Below are 18438 nucleotides of genomic sequence, written 5' to 3' on the forward strand. Positions count from 1 at the left end.
TATAGTTATGTAGATGACATGGTTCATGATGCTTTTGAGCATTGTGATAAAGATCCTAGTTCTTTTAAGAATATGCTTGAAGATGCTGAAAAGCCCCTATATCCGGGTTCAAGGCATTCAAAGTTATCGAGTCTAATGAAACTGTACAATATAAAAGGACTTTATGGCTGGTCTGATAGTGGGTTTTCAGTTTTATTGGAAGTGCTTAATGAGATATTGCCAAATGATAATAGGTTGCCTAAGTCCATGTATGAGGCCAGAAAAATAATGAAGCTAAGGCCTAGATTATGAGAAAATACATGCATGTCGAAATGATTGCATTCTTTATAGGAATGAGTTCGAGAATCTTAGTGAATGCCCAAGGTGTGGAGCATCGAGGTGGCAAATAAGAAAAGATGGATAAAAAAAAATTAAAAAGGGGGTCCCTAAAAAGGTGTTATGGTATTTTCCTATAATTCCGAGGTTGAAAAGAATGTTTCAATCACCACAAACTGCTGAGAACTTAACATGGCATGAAAATAAAAGAATTAGAGATGGCAAGCTTCGCCACCCAGCAGATTCACCAGCTTGGCAGTTAATTGACAAGAAATGGCCTGATTTTGCCCAAGAGCCGAGAAATCTTTGGTTCGCTTTATCATCTGATGGGATTAACCCACATAGCACACTTAGCACTACTTATAGTTGTTGGCCTATTACATTGATAACATATAACCTTCCTCCGTGGCTGTGTATGAAGAGGAAATTTATGATGTTGTCTCTACTGATATTTGGTCCCAAACAACTTGGAAATGACATAGATGTATACCTAGCACCATTGATTGAGGACTTAAAAACCCTATGGGATGTAGGCATCGATGTGTTTGAGGGTTATAGGAAACAAACTTTTAATTTACGAACTGTGTTGATGTGGACAATTAGTGATTTTCCAGCTTATGGAAACCTGTCTGGGTGTACTGTTAAGGGGTATTATGGTTGTCCAGTTTGTGGGATAAACACATGTGCATGTTGGCTACTGCATAGTCAGAAAATGTCATATATGGGTCATAGGCTGTTTATTGAAAATTCTCCTGAGCCTTTGTCTGGTACAAATATCTTAAACTTGGTGGCTGACATTGACACCAAGTTTGGGAAAAAGGTCCAAAAAAAGCAAAAACGGGGTGAGGTTGAGGGTCACAATAAGGGTAAAGGTGAGGGTAATAGTAAAGGTAAAGGTGAGGGTGAGGGTGAGGGTGAGGGTGAGGGTGAGGATGAGGGTGAGGGTGAGGGTAAGGTTAAGGGTGAGGGTGAGGGTGAGGGTGAGGGTAAGGTTAAGGGTGAGGGTGAGGTTGAGGGTGAGTGTGAGATTGAAGGTGAGGGTGAGGGTAATGGGGATGTAGCTCAGTTGATGTACAAAAAGAGATCAATCTTCTTTGATTTAGAATATTGGAAACATTTGTTAGTTCGCCATTAACTAAATGTGATGCATATTGAGAAAAATGTATACGAGAGCATTTATGGCACATTACTTCATCAACCGGGGAAAACAAAAAATGGAATTAATGCTAGAAAAGATCTTACACATCCAGACCTTAGAGAAAAAATTAACAAAGCATTGATTGTATTAGCTCCTGATGAACAAAACAAAGTCTTGCCCCCTGCTCCGTACACTTTAAGTAAGAAGGAAAAAAAATGTTCTGTGAAACCTTGCAAAGTGTTAAAGTTCCTTATGACTATTGTTATAATTTTAGAAATATTGTTTCATTGGATGATTGTCGTCTTCACGGGCTTAAGTCTCATGATTGTCATACCTTGATGCAACAACTACTACCATTAGCAATTCAAAATTGTTTACCTCAAAATGTCAGATCTGTCATAATCAGGTTGTGCCTCTTCTTTAATTCTTTGTGTTCTAAGGTAGTAGAGCCCAATTCTCTAGACTAATTGCAAAAAGAACTTACAATCACCTTATACAATTTAGAACAATCTTTCCTACCTGCTTTCTTTGATATAATGGTCCATTTAACAGTCCATCTAGTTGAAGAAGTTAGATTATGTGGCCCGGTTTACCTTCGATGGATGTATCCATTTGAAAGAGAAATGAAACCTATGAAGGGCTATGTACGCAACCGATATCGTCCTGAAGGTTGCATTGCAGAGTGCTATATTGCTGAGGAAGCACTTGAATTTTGTGCTGAATACCTTTCAAATTGTAATTCAATTGGACTACCTACTGGTTGTCTAATTGATTTTACAGTCGAAAGGCCACACAATGTGGTTGATGGCCCTACATTGGCGCAAGCGCACCAATGTGTTCTGGTGAACAGCCCTGAGATTCAACCATACATAGAGTATGTGACTGAAAATTCGAACCTATTTTTTGTTAATTTTTTTTTCAATTTTATTAATTCTGTTGGTATAATTTTAGGGAGCATTTGGCCTTATTGCAATCAACACACCCTCATCAATTAAAAAAGCCTTTATGGTTGCCAACCGAGCACTCCCGTACATTTGCTGATTGGCTGAAACAAAAGGTTAGATTAACTTCATTAGATCTAATAAAAGTATCCAAGTAAAAGCACACAAACTTTTCTCTTTCAACTAATTATAGTGATTTTATTAATTGAACAATAGGTAACAACTGATAAAGAAAATAATGTAGTGGTTGACCAAAAAGTATGGTGGCTGGCAAACAAACCCCGCTCAAGCGTGGTTACATATGATGGCTACTGTATTAATGGTTTTAATTTTGCTACAAGAGATCGGGACAACAACCGCATAACACAAAACTGTGGCGTTTATATAGTTGCTAACACTTTATAGATTTCAAGTTCGAAAGACAAAAATCCTCATTCTGGGGATATGCATTTTTATGGGGTTGTCAGTGAAATTTGGCAGCTTGATTATCTGGGGTTAAGAACGTACTTTTCAAGTGCGATTGGGTAGATGATAGAGGGATTAATGTTGATGAGTTAGGGTTCACTGTAGTCAATTTAGATCGAATAGGCTACAAATCTGACGGTTTCATTCTAGCTGGTCATGCAAAGCAAGTGTTTTATGTGAAAGATCAGTTAGATAATAGTAAATCAGTTGTTTGTTCAGTGAGCTCAAAATGTAATTATTCAAATGAGGCCTTGTGTGATGGCATTGATGAGTATGCATCATTATCCAACAATTTTCCAAAATGTAAGTTAGGTTTGGGTGATGAGGAGTTTGTGTCAGAGTAGTTGTTGATGTTTTTCTTGTAAATATTGGTGCGGAAAATGAATAATCCAACTATTATGCCTTATTACCACTATTTCCCGTAAGTCACCAACAAATTTGTTTTTTATTATTTTATTATTATATTGGGATATTAGATTGGTATCTGGTGCAGTCATCCACTTTGATGTATTTGCAGGTTTGTTGGAGACATGGCAGAAAAAGAGGAGCCAACATTTGATCCAAATCTAGAAGGAAGCCAAGATGAAACCTTACAAAGAAGAATGACCTGCAGAGAGGAGCTAGTGACGACACTGAGGTTATGTACAATTCCTACGGAGTTCCAGTTGGAAAAAAGAGAAACAATCTGAGGAACTACATTGGGGTGATTGTACGGGAAGGAGTTCCAATTATCTATGATGATTGGAGGAAAGTGCCACTAGACATCAAGGAGATGTTATGGACTCATTTTCAGGAAAAATTTAAGTTGAGTCTTAAGGCGAAAACCGAAGTGTTCAAGTGGATGGGAACTGCATTAAGGGGCTTTAGATGTAAGTTGGCCAATGAATATATTCTGCCCAATGCAAACAACTTGAGTTCACTGAAAAAGCCTCCTCTTGAGTATGAAGGCATTAGAAAAGAGGACTGGAAGAGCTTTGTTGATAAGATTTTTTCCGAAGACTTTCAGGTATATTTAAAATTATGTTAGTTAGATAATATTATTGAGTTCCTGTAGCCATTTTAATCAATATCCGCTTTGTGTAGGAAAAAAGTAAGGCAGCAAAGGAAAAAAGAGCAAAGAATATGTACAATCATCACTTGGGCAGCACAAGATATGCTGGGCTATTGCATAAAAGAGTAAGTATAATAACCACTCTATACAAACTTATGACATTTTCAATACAAATAATAGGATGATTGATAGCAGTTTTCAATTCAATTTTTGTTGAATTATTATAGCAGTTGGACCTCGGAGTTACTGAGCGCAAGATTGACTGCAGTGAAGCCTGGTTATTGGCTCACAGGAGAAAAGATGGAGCTTATACACCTGAAGTGCAGCAAGTGGCTGAGAGAATTGTAAGTTTCCACCACCACTGTCATTATTTAACTTTTTTTTTATTATTCCTAATTTTGATCAAATTATTTTTGTATTTATTTTGTAGAGTGAGCTATTAAGTCAAGTTGAGCAGGGAACATTCCAATCCCAAGGACCGAATGATATCCTAGGTGAAGCACTTCAAAAGAAGCCTAATGGAAGTCGGGTGCAAGGATTGGGTTAATTCATAACCCCATCCACGTATTTCAATGTTCCTGACCCCATGGAGTTAGCGCGAGAACGAAGAATGTATCAGGAGAGTTTTCAGTTTATGCAAGCTTAATTAGATCAAATGAATGCAAGGATCAACGCCTGCAACAACACTGAAGTTGGCAGTTCCAACTTTCCTAACTCCAAAGGTGGTTGCAGTGTTAAGATGGAGATAGATCATCGATCACCCAGCAAAGTTACTCCAAAGTCAGTGACTAACAACCCCAAAGCAACTCCAAAGTCAGTGACCAACAACCCCAAAGCAACTCCAAAGTCAGTGACCAACAACCCCAAAGCTACCCCAAAGTCAGTGACCAACAACCCCAAAGCTACCCCCAAGTCAGTGACCAAAGTTAGTCCAAAGTCAATGACCAATGACCCCACTGTTTGTCCAAAACCTGACAAAAACATCAACACACCTCCCCTGCCATCCCCTGCACAGAATCCACCCCAGTAGTTTGTGAAGCCACTTCAAAAATCACCCCAAGAAGATCTCCAAGATTAACTCCTTCAAAGAGAAAAGTGGATGGCCGAAAGTCTCCTACAAATGTCGTGGAATATCTGTATGAACAGAAACGAACAACAAAGGAACCCGTTGTTGTAAAACCAGTGACATCAAGGAAACTGGTTCTGAGAAAGAATACCCGTGGAGCTATGAAAGCAAGAAAAGAGAACAAAAGTTCACAACTGAACATCTTTTCTTTGATGATTGAGAGCTCCCCACCACAGACGATTATGATTGCCCATGATTTAAAGACTTTTGGTTTCTACTGGGAGAGCAGATTGGACGAGCAGATTTGCAATGAAGTCATTGACTTTACAGAGCTCTCAAATTCTGTTTTGGAGATATGGATCAAGTAAGAAATAAAAAACTTGATTTATGTTTTTACTATGTTTTCTGATTTTGCAAACTGTCATTAATTTATTTCTTATATTCATGCCATGAAAGTTTCTTTTTTTAATAGACACTTGTATGAAGAGATGGATAATGGTAGTGGTGTTATTCCAATTCAATTTGGATGAATAGCTAAGTTATAGCCAAGTCAAGCAAGCTACCCAAATAGGTGTTCCTATATTTCAGACCTTTTGGACAAGATTCAAATAGCCCAAATAATTGTCTTCCCATATAACCTAGGGTATAGTTTATTTATTTTTTGTCTATTTTATTTTTTAACATAAATGATTTAAATTTATCTTGTAATCTTTTTTTTTTTTACTTGTTTGTTTAGTGGCCACTGGGTGCTAGTAGCAATTGATATGGTGAGGCAAAAAATTTATTATCTTGATCCATTAGGTGATAATCCTGATGATGAGTTGAAGCAAATGGTGAATGAGTAAGTTTAGTTAGTTTACTTAATTCTTTATTAATTTTTTATGTTGTAGATTAATTTGTTGCATCTGTTATTTATTATTTATAGTGGGATAACAATGCATCAAGTGAAGAGTAATAAAAAGAAGGCTGTGCAGTGGGTCTCTGTGAAGGTATTAATGAAACAAAGTTATGATTTCCATTGTTACTTCATCAGTATATTAGAAACTAAGTTTATTTATTTTTATTTTTTAGTGTCCGAAACAACCTGGAACCTTTGAATGTGGTTACTATGTGATGAAGTACATCCAGGATATTGTTCGCAATTTGTGCATTCTTGAAAACAATGTGAGTTTCTCCAGAACTTGTTTAATATTTTTTCGAAGAATGGATTGTGAAATGGATTTTCTTAAGTGAATTGTGAAGATGGTTAATGGGTGAACAATTTGCTGCTTTATGCTTGAAACTAGCAATATAATCATATCTTGTGCTAGGGATTAGAGGAAGTGTTGTGTATGTTTAGGATAATCACATACACTTATATTTGCCATATTTATTATAGGTAAAAGGTATAACGCTATATACATTTTACTAAATGCATTCAACATGTTTGGAAAAATTAATGCCAATTTTTACTGTGTTCTACTATGTATTTAAGGCACTTTAGTGTAAACCAAAATGACTAGAGCTGTTGCATGTACAAATAAAATGCATCTAAATCTCAGTGTTCAGTGTTAAAGTATTATTGAGCAATGATTGGAGTTGCTGCATGTACAGATAGAAAGCATATAAATCCCAGTGTTGAGTGTTACAAGTAATATTGAGTAAAACAAACAATATATTATAAATTATCAGCTTCTTAGACAGCTTTGGTAACCGTTGTTTGCTATGGTGATACAATTTATTTGCATGTTCTTCAGTTTTGATGTTAATCCTGGCAAACTTAAAAATATATGTTTTTATTGTGTTGTTTTGTTTTAGGATAGATTCTAAAATATATGAATACATTTTGTTGCTTTATTTTTGAAGTTCAAGGGCTGTAATGAGTACACTATAGACGATCTTTTGCAACTTCACGATCAGTGGGCGATGTATGTTGCAAAGTTACTTGTAGCATACAATAATGAGGTAAATTATATTTTTGCTTGTAAATATCAAAGAATTGATTTTTGTAGCATAGTAGCTAATTGATTCTATATACTGCAATTATAGGTGGCAAAGGTGAAGGGAAAGGCAAAGATTAAAGAGTAGATGTACTGATTGTTTCCTGCAAACTGTCATTATGTGTTCATGTAAATATTTGACATGTTTTCAAACAATATTTTGGATATTTGTATTACTATTTTATTTGATACCTATTTAAATGTTAGTAGGAATGTTATATACTTATATTTAATTATTCAAATTTTTACTTTAGTTTAATTTGAATAGATTTTCTTTGAATACCATTATTTGATTGGCAAAACTAAAAGAATAATGAAAATAATCGAGTAACAACAATAATTTCAGCATCTTTTCTTTGAAGCCATTGAAGCTAAAAAATGTTTCAGCATCATAATATTAGTGATGTTATAGTATTACAAATTGCTGACACTGAAGTATTAGTATCTGTTTATTCTATCATGTCATATCCCAGTGTAAAACAAACTATTGACGTGTAATAATTGTTAGTAAATACTATCACTATAGTGTCATAATATTTTGTGATACTATGGTGAAAGTAACTTTTAACAAGTGATCATTATTAGTAATTACTAATACCATAGTGTCATAAATCTGGTAATACTATAGTAATAGTAATCATTAACACCAATTACAAGTGTCACTATTTTTATGACTCCCAGATTACTGACACAATTAACAAGTGTCAGTGAAAGTAATTTCTGACACTATTCTAAAGTCAGTAAAGACCATTTTTCTAGTAGTGAGTGATAATATTGTCAGTTTGGCGATAATATCAACATGTCGTGGGAGGAAAATTTTTGAATTGTAGTGAAAAGTCATCAAGCCAATGACATACACTCGAGTATGTAGAATACTCAACTGGCTGTGAAGGGAAATACAAGCGGGGAAAGGAGAAAAAAAAGAAGAAGAAACAAATTAATTCATTGACCCGTTAGATGACAAATTATAGAAAATGAAAGGAAATATAAACACAGGTCAAGTTCGATAGATCCTATTAAAGAACTGTTCTTGTTACTTTTATTACTTTTGCATCCATGCCATTCATGGATTTTTCAGTAAGGATAGACTCTCACTAGTCTGGAGTTTCCATGAGCCTCTGTCACGCCATAGACGTACACAGAGATGGTAACTTATGATACAATTAATACATGAATCTGACTCCAAATTAGCGATTTTAATTTGACCTAAATTACCTCACCATTATTATCGGTGTTCTATTTTAAAAAATTGTTTTCTTTTTTTTCGGTTCAATTTTTTTTTGGGTATATTGTAGGAACATATTTTTTGTAATGAAAATTTTAAGAACTTTAAAAGAACTATACTAATCACAGTTCTGTGACAAAAAATAAAGATAACAATTTTTTTTTTATCAACAACTATAAGTTCAAATTATCTTAACATCCATTATAATAATATATGGCCAATTTTAATTTTAGCTGACCTAGAACATTGTCCAAAAATACATCACTCTTTCGTCATTCTTATGTTAAAATCTGAGAAATAATTTTCTGACACGACATATGTACAGAGCATGCAAAGACTTCTCATTACTAGTCTTGAGTCTCTGAAATTGATCGTCTATTGACTATAATTTAAATGAAAGGGTTTTAATTGATCTAAATTGAAAATCATGTCAATTTTAGTAAATCCAAATTCATTAATTTGTCTTGTGTTTGTGTCTGATTAATTAGTTAATCGTGCCAAAATTGTCACTTCTACTATTGTGACTTTGTTTCCATTAAAATTTATTTAATTATCATCTTTTTTTCACTAATTTTTTAAATTTAATAAACTTCGGTTAAGGAATGGAATTCATCAATTTAAATAATTTATTTGAGGTCTCTTTTTATGAGTAAGAGAGAATCTTGCAGTTCCTTCTTGAGAATTAATGTCCGAGTCTCTTTTAATTAACTTAAAGTCTCTTTTCACCATTTGCGTGATTCAAAAGTTTCACACAACACGATTAGAGTCCTTTCTAGTTTGAAGAGTAATGCTTTTTACACCCCTTTAATGTTAGTCTTGTCTACTATGACAAGTTGAGTCTGTCTTGTCTTCTATGACAAGTTGAGTTCTTACTCCGGTTTCTTTCTCAGATCTACTGCAACTATGATTTCAGTTTTTCAAAGCCTTAATGACGTCCAACAACACTAGCCCACAAATGGACATGAACGCGACCTATGCATCCTTGTCTATTGGAGAAGAGGAGGAAAGGGGACTTATAATCACAGGGGAGGAAGTTGATGATGGAAGAGATGGAAAGGTTGACTTCCAGTTTTGCTTGGTTGGAAGATTTTTAACGGACAAGGTAATCTATTTTTAGGCTATGACAAATACAATGGCCGGTCTCTGGCGCCCGGGGAAGGGGATCTGTATTAAAGATCTATCACCAAGGTTATTTTTCTTTCAATTTTTTCATGAAATTGATATTAAGAGAGTGCTCGAATTAGGGCCTTGGACCTTTGACCAACACTCTAATTATTAAACGGTTGGGTGAATTGGAACAACCTCAAAATGTGCCGCTATTCCACACATCCTTTTGGATCCAGATCTATAACCTTCCCACAGGTTTTCTCTCTGCAAAGGTGATGCAAAACAGTGGCAACTATATTGGTGAATTTCAGGCATCTGATGAGAATAACTTAATGGGTGTTTGGAGGAATTATATGCGGATAAAGGTGTCCATTGACGTTTGAAAGCCCCTTAAACATCGTATGCGGTTAAATAAAGCAGGAGGAGAATGGCTTTGGATAGACTTTAAGTATGAGCGTCTCTAGGTTTTCTGTTTCATATGCAGACTGCTTGGGCACACGGAGAAGCAATGTCTATCTTTATATGATTGTCCTGAAGAAGCCATTACTAAACCTTATGGGCATTGGATGAAGGCTTCCATAAGACCGAACAACATGAATTTCGGCGAGAAATGGTTGCGCTTGACGTCAGAGGGAACAAGGGAAGAGAATTATGGAAATTGCATTGATTCCGCCGAAGCAATGACAATTGACTCCATGGTGCCCACAAAATCGGGACTTACCATATTTGGTAGCAATGAGGGAGGTGTAAATGCTGGAATCACGTTATTAAACAAGGCATCTAATGATTTGGTGGCAGCTCAAAGTCAACAAAAGAACAAAGGCATATATGTTAGTAGTGATGGGCTTACAAAGGAGGATGAGGAGGACGTAGATATGGGTCTTGATGTTTTAGATGCTAAGAGGAGAAGATCAGATCTTGGGCTGGAGGATAAAGTAGGTTCCTCAAATAGTACTACTACTATGATGGAGGTAGTGTTGGTTCCAAAAAATGGATTAGCGGTGGGTCCTGTCGATCAGGCCCACCAAACCCAATGAGTACCCTTAGTTGGAACTGCCGTAGGCTGGGCCACCCACGAACAGTTCAAGTTTTGACGGATCTGGTCAAATACAAGAAACCTTCTTTTTTTTTTTAATGGAAACTCTTTGTCATCGAAACCAATTGGAGCATCTTAAAATAAAATTAGGCTTTGAAAATCTTTTTGTGGTGGATCGGGTGGGCCGCAGTGGTGGATTGGCCTTATTTTGGAAAGCTAAGTTTAAAGTTCGTTTACTCAAGTATGCTAATAATTTTATAGACATGGCAATTGATGGAGCGGGTTCGGGCCAATGGCGTTTGACGGGTTATTATGGGTATCCAGAATCCCTAGAAGATGCGAGTCTTGGAACCTCCTTTGACATCTTGCTAGTTGTTCCTCTCTGCCATGGGTTTGTGTAAGGGATTTCAATGACCTTTTATCCAACTCTGGAAAATGAGGGAAACGAGTTCATCCAAATTGGAAGCTAAATGGGTTTCGTGAGGTGGTGGAGGATGCTGGGCTGGTGGATTTGGGGATGGAGGGATACCAGTTCACGTGGGAGAGGTCTCGGGGGACAGAAGCATGGGTTGAGGAACGCCTTGACAGGGTTTTTGCTACAACGTCTTGGTGGGACCTTTTTCCGGTGGCCAAGGTTTGGAGCTTGGAGGTGTCCTGCTCTGACGATTTACCAATTGTTTTGGACCCCAACCCTTCGAGCTCCATTCCTCGTAATAAACGATTTCGCTTTGAGAATTTATGGATTCGAGAAGCTGAGTGTGACGACATAATCCAAAGGAGCTGGGCGTCTACTATTGGCTTACCAATCCAACAGAAATTAGCTATTTGTGGAGTAGATTTGTTGAAATGGGGGGAGAAATTCAGTCGGGACTTTCGTAAGCGCATATCAGAATGGAAGCACAAAATGTCTCTGTTTCGTGGTATGAGAGATCAAGAAAGATTGGAGGGGTTTACGAAACTCAAAAAATAATACAATGAACTACTCCACAGCCATGAAGTATACTGGAAACAGAGGGCTAAGACTCTTTGGTTAAAGGAGGTTGACACGAATTCTCGTTTTTCTTCATGCTACAACTTCAATGAAGAAGAAGAAAAACACCATTGAGAAGCTACGAAATAACCAGGGTATATGGTGTTCGAACCCTTGTGAGCTTGATGATTTGATTACAAAACATTTTCAGAACTTATTTTCTTCTGGTGGGTGTGTATGTGAACCTGTGTTATCTTGTATTGAGTCTTGCATCATTGCATTGCATAACCAATTGTTGTTGGAGCCTTTCATGGCTATTAATGTAAATGATGCTTTGTTCAGCATGCACCCGGATAAATCCCCGGGGCCGGATGGTATGAACCCTGTGTTTTACAAAAAAATTTGGCATATAGTTGGAAAGGATGTTACTGATGCTTGCCTGAGTTATATTTTGAACCGTGCTTTTCCTGTTGGGCTAAATGATACTCTGATAGTTTTGATTCTTAAGAAACTACATCCTGAATCTTTGTCAGATATGCGTCCTATTGCACTTTGCAATGTGTCATACAAAATTATTGCTAAGATGCTTGCAAATAAGATGAAACTGGTTTTGGATTAGATTATTTTCGAATCGCAGAGCGCATTTGTTCTGGGCAGAGCGATCATTGACAACATCCTTATTTCCACCGAAATTGTCCACTATTTGAAACGGAAAAAACAGGGAAAGGCTGGGATTGCGGCACTTAAGATCGACATGTCTAAAACATATGATCGCGTTGAATGGAATTTTATGAAGTTTATGATGTTGCGGATGGGATTTGCAGAAGGTTTGGGTTGAGCTCATTATGTTGTGTGTTTCTACAGTAAGCTATCAAGTGATTAGAAATAGCGTGGAAGTGGGGCCGATAGTTTCGAGTCAGGGGCTTCGACAATGGGATTTGTTGTCGTTTGTTCTTTGATTCGAAATCGTGAAAGGGAAGGGTTAATTCATGGGGTTAAAGTGGTTAGAAGTGCCCCTGCGGTTTCTCATTTGTTCTTTGCGGATGATTGCCTCCTATTTTTTAAAGCCAATCACAATGAAGCTTGCATTATGAAGAGTCTGCTGGTTGTTTATGGGGCTGCATCTGGGCAACAGGTAAACTATAATAAATCTGTGATCTCTTTCAGTGCAAATGTGGATAAGGCTTCTATATGCCAAGTATGTGGAATCCTGGAAGTCTCTGCTACAAGTACTCATGGAACCTATTTGGGACTTCCGTCTCTGATAGGAAGGAAGAAAAGCGATGTTTTTAGCTTTATCAAAGAGAGGGTTTGGCTGCAGATTCAAGGCTGGAATCAGAAACTTCTAAGCAGGGCGGGGAAGGAAATTATGCTAAAAACAGTAGCTTAAGCAATTCTGAATTAGGCCATGAATATCTATTTGATAGCTCTTGATCTTTGTAAAGAGTTGGAGATTATGATGAACTCCTTTTGGTGGGGAAATAATCGGCAGGGTGGCCGAGGAATTCGTTAGCTTCAATGGGACTTATTGTGTAAACCAAAGTCAGTTGGGGGTATTAGTTTTAAAAGGATTCATGACTTTAATATTTCTATGTTAGGCAAACAGTGCTGAAAACTTATGACCCATCCGCACTCTCTTGTAACTTGCATACTTAAGGCTAGATACTATCCTCGATCTTCATTTGCTGATGCAATTGTGGGTTTCAACCCTAGCTACACCTGAAGATCAATTATGGCTGCCAAGCATGTTGTGGTGAAGGGCAGTCGTATACGAATTAGGAGTGGACAACAAGTTCAAATCAATAAGGACCCTTGGCTTCCCGATGTGAATAATGGATTCATTACTACTGTTCTGGATGAGAGTCTTGCAACAGCTACGGTAAATAGTATTGTGGTTCCGGGTCAAAGGCAATGGGATAACGACTTAGTTGTGGATATTTTCAACACAAGGGATGCTGCATTGATTCTACAGGTACGTTTTAGCAGTCGACAAGATGAAGGTCACTGGTTTTGGCTTGCTGATACAAAAGGAAAGTTCATTGTTAGAAGCTGCTATAATGTGCTGAACTCTACTCCAATTGGTTCCAATAGTAAGGTGTGGAAGTTCTTATGGGGGCTAGAGGTTCTAGGTAAGGTTAAACACTTTATTTGGCGTGCTTTGATAAATGTCTTGCCAAGTGCGGATAACTTGCTCTCTAGAAAGGTTGATGTCTCACTAATTTGCCCTATATGTAGTACTGCCAATGAATCTGTTTATCATTGTCTGGTGGAATGTTTGTTTGCTCAATCTTGCTGGTTACTATCCTCGCTTGGAACAGGAGGGAGATGTTCTTCCTTCTTTGATTGGATTGAGCAAATCTTTATCAAATGTTGCAAGGAAGAGTGTAATTTGGCTGTAATGGTGTGTTGGAAGCTTTGGCTTAATAGAAATGACAAAGTGTGGAATGGTCATAATGGGTGTGCCCAAAGCCTAGTGAATGCTGCAGGGCATTATCTTTTCCAGTGGCAAGAGGCTAAGAGGAAGAATTTCAATATAGTTGAGCAAGTTCAGTTAGGCCATGGCTCGGTGTGTTGGGGTAAACCTCCTCTAGGCTGGTTAAAGTGAAATGTGGATGCAAGGGTTTTCAGTTCTCAAGGTCGATACAGCTTTGGAGGGGTGATCAGAGACTCTGGGGGTGGCTTTGTTGCTGCTAAGTGTCAAAGCTTCTCTGGACTGTTTCGCCCTCGCGAGGCAGAAGCTTGGTTGTTCGTGAAGCCCTTAGCTAGATAAAGAACTTACAATTGTCTAAAGTTATTGTTGAAATCGATTGCTTAAATGTTTATTCTGCTTTAGTTTCTCATGATTATAGTCCTAATGGCTTTGGCTTAATTATTGTGGATCGTCAAGCCTTAGCTCAATTAGTTGCAGAAGTTCGATTCTCTTTTGTTCGCAGATCTGCGAATGTCACAGCCCATAATGTGGCTAGGGTGGGGGGTTCTATGTCAGGTCCTGGAGAGTGGAGGGATGTTCCACCTCCGTGGTTATGTCCTATGTTTACAGTTTCTTATGATTAATAAAATTTCATTTCATTAAAAAAAAATAAAAAAGGAATGGAATTCACCATTTTTCGCCAGTTGTTTGTAAGATTTGTTTGAATTTTTAGTTGATATCATATCCAAATAATATTTTTCTTTTTTTAAAAAAAAATTTCAAGTGGTCTGGACCACTTCGGAATTATGTTTTTCATTTTTTCAAACAAAAATAAAAATTAATGTATTACTCATTTTCTCATTTACTCATTAATTAATCCTCACGTTTGCTATAAACGTATTTTCGGTGGTGACGGAATGGTAAAAGTTTACGACATCACATCAAATAATAAAAAATAAATATTATTAAGACAACTTTTGTTGACTTAAAAAAAAATTAAAAAAAGAGTCCAATGACTATAATGTTTGAATTGCTTCAATTTGCCTATAAAAGCAAACCAAGATCCTCAAATTTCTTCATATCGACAAAGTTAAACAAGTTTTATTTTTGAGAAAACTATGGGTTTATCCTCCATATGTTTATTCACAATATTCATACGGTTAGTTTTTCCCTTCTTTTTCTTTAATTTTACCTTTGCTAACTTCACTGCTTCTTCTATACTGCCACTCTGCCATGATGATGAGCGTTATGCTTTGTTGCAATTCAAAGAAAGCCGCATCAGTGGTGATTTTTATGCTTGGAAATTTGACTGTCGTCCCACAATGGCATCATGGAAGCCAGAAGAAGGTAGCGTTGATTGCTACTCTTGGGACGTCGTTCATTGCAATAAGAACACTGGCCATGTCATCAAGCTTAACCTTTCCCATGGCTGCCTTTTCGGTTCTATCAACTCTAGCAGTAGCCTTTTCAAGCTTGTCCATCTCAAGTGGCTTAATCTTGCTTTGAATGACTTCAATTCCTCCGAAATCCCACCAGAAATCATCAACCTTTCTAGGTTATCATACTTGAACCTCTCTGGAACTTCTTTATCTGGTCAAATACCATAAGAAATTCTAAAGCTCTCTAACTTGGTGTCCCTTGGTTTATCACTAAATGATGTTCCTGGTGGTAGACTTGAACTCCAGAAGCCCAGTTTCGAAAATTTATTCGAGAAGTTAAGTAATCTAAAAACACTTAACCTTGGTGATGTTTCTATTGATTCAACGATACCTCATAACATCAAAAATTTATCTTCTTTGACGTTTGTTTCTCTTCGAAACTGTGAATTGCAAGGTAATTAAATTGTATATATTTTCTCCTTAATTACTATACATGCATGTTATTGTTAAATATATATATTTTACTCGAAAATTGCCAATTGCAATGTTAAATTCATTAGTAAAAATTATTATTATTTTTAATTTTCTACTTAAGCAATGTGTTCTTTTTTTTTAATACAAATTTCAGGAAGAATTCCATCTTCACTCGGCAATCTATCAAAGCTCCTTCATTTAGACCTTTCACTAAATGAATTACAGGGTGAAGCTGCCAGTTTCCGTTGGTAATCTTCATTCATTGAAAGAACTAGATCTCTCTGCAAATTTTTTGTCAAGTGAGTGGCCTATTTCCATTGGAAATATTAGTTCTTTGAAAGAACTTGACCTTTCACAAAATAAAGTTTTGGTGAGTTGCCTATTTCCATGGGAAATCTTGGTTCTTTAAAAGAACTTGACCTTTCACAAAATGGATTTTTTGGTGAGTTGCCTACTTCCATTCGAAATCTTTTTTCTTTGGAAAAACTTGACCTTTCATTCAATAAATTATCGGGTGAGTTTCCATGGTCAACTGGAAATTTCAGTTCTTTGAAGCTATTAAATTTGAGGTCATGTGGTTTTTGGAGCAAAGTTCCACATTCGATTGGTAATTTCACCCGGCTACAATTTTTGTTTCTTGGATTTAATAATTTTTCGGGTGACTTACTTGGTTCCATTGGAAATCTTAGGTCATTAGAAGTAATATATATCGCTAAGTGTAATTTTTCAGGTCAAATTACATCTTCACTGAGGAATCTTACCCAACTTGTCGTCCTTGACATGGCTCAAAATTCTTATGGAGGAACAGTAGAGTTAGATGTTTTACTTACTAGCTGGAAAAATTTGGAAGCTTTAGATATCTCATTAAATAGGTCGTCAGTGCTCACCAAAGCCACTTTTGATGCCACTACTGATACCACTTCACAGAAAATTCAGTATAGAGGACTGCGTTCATGCAATCTTACTAAATTTCCAAATTTCTTGGAAAACCAAAATCATTTGGTGATCCTGAACCTTTCTGACAATAGAATTTAGGGAAAAGTACTAAATGGTTGTTAGACCCCAATATGCAGAATCTCAATGCCTTGAACCTTTCGTATAACTTGTTAATCGGGTTTTATCAACATCCTGTTGTTTTTCCAGGGAATAAAGGTGATTTGGTGACTTTTGTTCTTAGCTCTAATAATTTACATGGACCACTCCCAGTTCCACCCCCCGGAACCATTAGCTATCTAGCTTCAAACAATAGCTTAACAGGGGAAATTCCATCGTGGATATGCAATTTGAATATTCTTGAAAGTCTTGTTTTGTCTCACAATAACTTAAGGGGCTTGCTTCCTCAGTGTTTAGGCAATTTCAGTGATGAACTTTCAGTGCTCGACTTGCAGGGGAACAACTTCTCTGGGACCATCCCAAATACTTTCATTAAAGAAAGCAGATTAGGCGTGATTGATTTAAGCCATAATCTGTTCAAGGGAAGAATGTTGAGAATCAAATAAAACGGCATTGAATGAAGTTTTTCAAAGACATAATTCGCACTTGTCAAAGGGATAATCTGCACTTGTCAAAGATACGATCCACGCCGAACGGATTGACACATTTCCTTCCGTATTCACATATGTAATCTTTGAAAAAAATGTAGCCTCTGCATCTATAAATAACTTTCAGTGTATAATGTTTTATTTAAGAAATGAAAACATGTTTCTTCATGGTATTAGAGCCATGAATACGCTCAAGTTTCTTTAAGTTTCGCTGCTCTGTTTGTAACAAAAACAGAGGAAACCAAATTCCTCCCACAACCATTTTTCCCACCATTTTTTTTCTTTAAACCCATTCCTACCATTACATATATCCATGCCGATCAAGAAACAAGCCATCCATATGTAAAAAAATTGAGTTTACAAATTGATCAACAATCCCATCAATTTTTCAGGAGTGATGTTCCTCAAAAACCAAGAATACCATCAAATTTTTCCGTTTCCAATGAAGAAACTGTTAAAATTTTGTAGTTAAACACATTTACACGCGCTCACACGCGCCACCTGAAGCCACGGCCAGTCAACCACGCGCCTCTGTCATCATTCACGCCCTCTCACGAGCTCCAGAGGTTGAAAAAGACTCCAACCGACATGTTGTTTTTATCTCTAGAGTGCAGCAGTATTAAAACGACATGTCATTTGTTTATTACATTAAAATTGACATGTCGTCTGTAAATTAGAGCCAAAACGACGTGACGTTTATTCTCCAGAAGTGCAGAGGCCAAACGACCTGTCGGTTTGTGATTTAAAAAGGTTATTTTTTTCCTTCATTCAGTCTAGATGCAAAAACAAAAACAAAAACAAAAAACAAAAAACAAAAAAGTGAAAAAAAAGAAAAAACAAAAAAATGGAGAAAACTCCAACTGAATATGCTCCTGTTGTCATTCAATCTGTTAAATCTGATAGAGTATTTAATGCTGGAATTATCCTCACTGAGACAAACTACGATGTTTGGTCGCAAATAATGGAGATGCATCTTGCAGAAAGAGAAAAACTCTCATATATTCGTAGCAGCACAAAGCCATCTGAGGAATCTTCAAAGGAATATGAGAAATGGTATAGTGAGAACCAAAAAGTAAAAAGAAGGTTACTCATATCCATGTCTCCGAAGATTATGAAGCGATATTTATGAATTCCTACAGCCTATTAAATCTGGGATGCATTATCAAAAGCCTTCTATGATGGAAGCGATGAATTACAAGTTTTCACTCTAAACCAGAAGGCATTCTCTACCAAGTAAAATGGACAACCACTCTCTAAATTCTACGGAGAATTGATCAAAATATTTCGAGAACTTGATCACCGAGATAAAGTGGTCATGAAGGATCCAGAAGATGTTGTAAT

The 18438-nt window shown here is 36.7% G+C and overlaps 2 protein-coding genes across 2 annotated transcripts; both read left to right on the forward strand.

The window, feature by feature from the left end:
• Positions 1-3499: 3499 nt before the first annotated feature.
• Positions 3500-4457, forward strand: LOC127902275 (uncharacterized). Its single transcript, XM_052441124.1, has 3 exons — positions 3500-3865; positions 4141-4254; positions 4341-4457. The coding sequence occupies exons 1-3, from the start codon at positions 3500-3502 to the stop codon at positions 4455-4457; spliced, it is 597 nt and encodes a 198-aa protein (XP_052297084.1).
• A 10568-nt stretch (positions 4458-15025) lies between these two features.
• Positions 15026-17055, forward strand: LOC127902276 (receptor-like protein 53). The gene is made up of 6 exons (XM_052441125.1): positions 15026-15258; positions 15376-15536; positions 15711-15804; positions 15922-16163; positions 16287-16505; positions 16700-17055. The coding sequence occupies exons 1-6, from the start codon at positions 15026-15028 to the stop codon at positions 17053-17055; spliced, it is 1305 nt and encodes a 434-aa protein (XP_052297085.1).
• The last annotated feature ends 1383 nt before the right edge of the window (positions 17056-18438 follow it).

Source organism: Citrus sinensis, chromosome 5 (genome assembly GCF_022201045.2).
Source record: "Citrus sinensis cultivar Valencia sweet orange chromosome 5, DVS_A1.0, whole genome shotgun sequence".
NCBI lineage: Eukaryota > Viridiplantae > Streptophyta > Magnoliopsida > Sapindales > Rutaceae > Citrus > Citrus sinensis.

Bases quoted from the DNA above. Each gene is read 5' to 3' on its own strand.
- LOC127902275 (XM_052441124.1), top strand. From the start codon at position 3,500: ATGTACAATTCCTACGGAGTTCCAGTTGGAAAAAAGAGAAACAATCTG. The intron at 3,866-4,140 runs GTATATTTAAAA...TTATTATAGCAG, and splicing joins TTTTTTCCGAAGACTTTCAG to TTGGACCTCGGAGTTACTGA. The intron at 4,255-4,340 runs GTAAGTTTCCAC...TTTATTTTGTAG, and splicing joins AGCAAGTGGCTGAGAGAATT to AGTGAGCTATTAAGTCAAGT.
- LOC127902276 (XM_052441125.1), top strand. From the start codon at position 15,026: ATGGCATCATGGAAGCCAGAAGAAGGTAGCGTTGATTGCTACTCTTGG. The intron at 15,259-15,375 runs GTTATCATACTT...TCCTGGTGGTAG, and splicing joins GAAATCATCAACCTTTCTAG to ACTTGAACTCCAGAAGCCCA. The intron at 15,805-15,921 runs GTAATCTTCATT...CACAAAATAAAG, and splicing joins GAAGCTGCCAGTTTCCGTTG to TTTTGGTGAGTTGCCTATTT.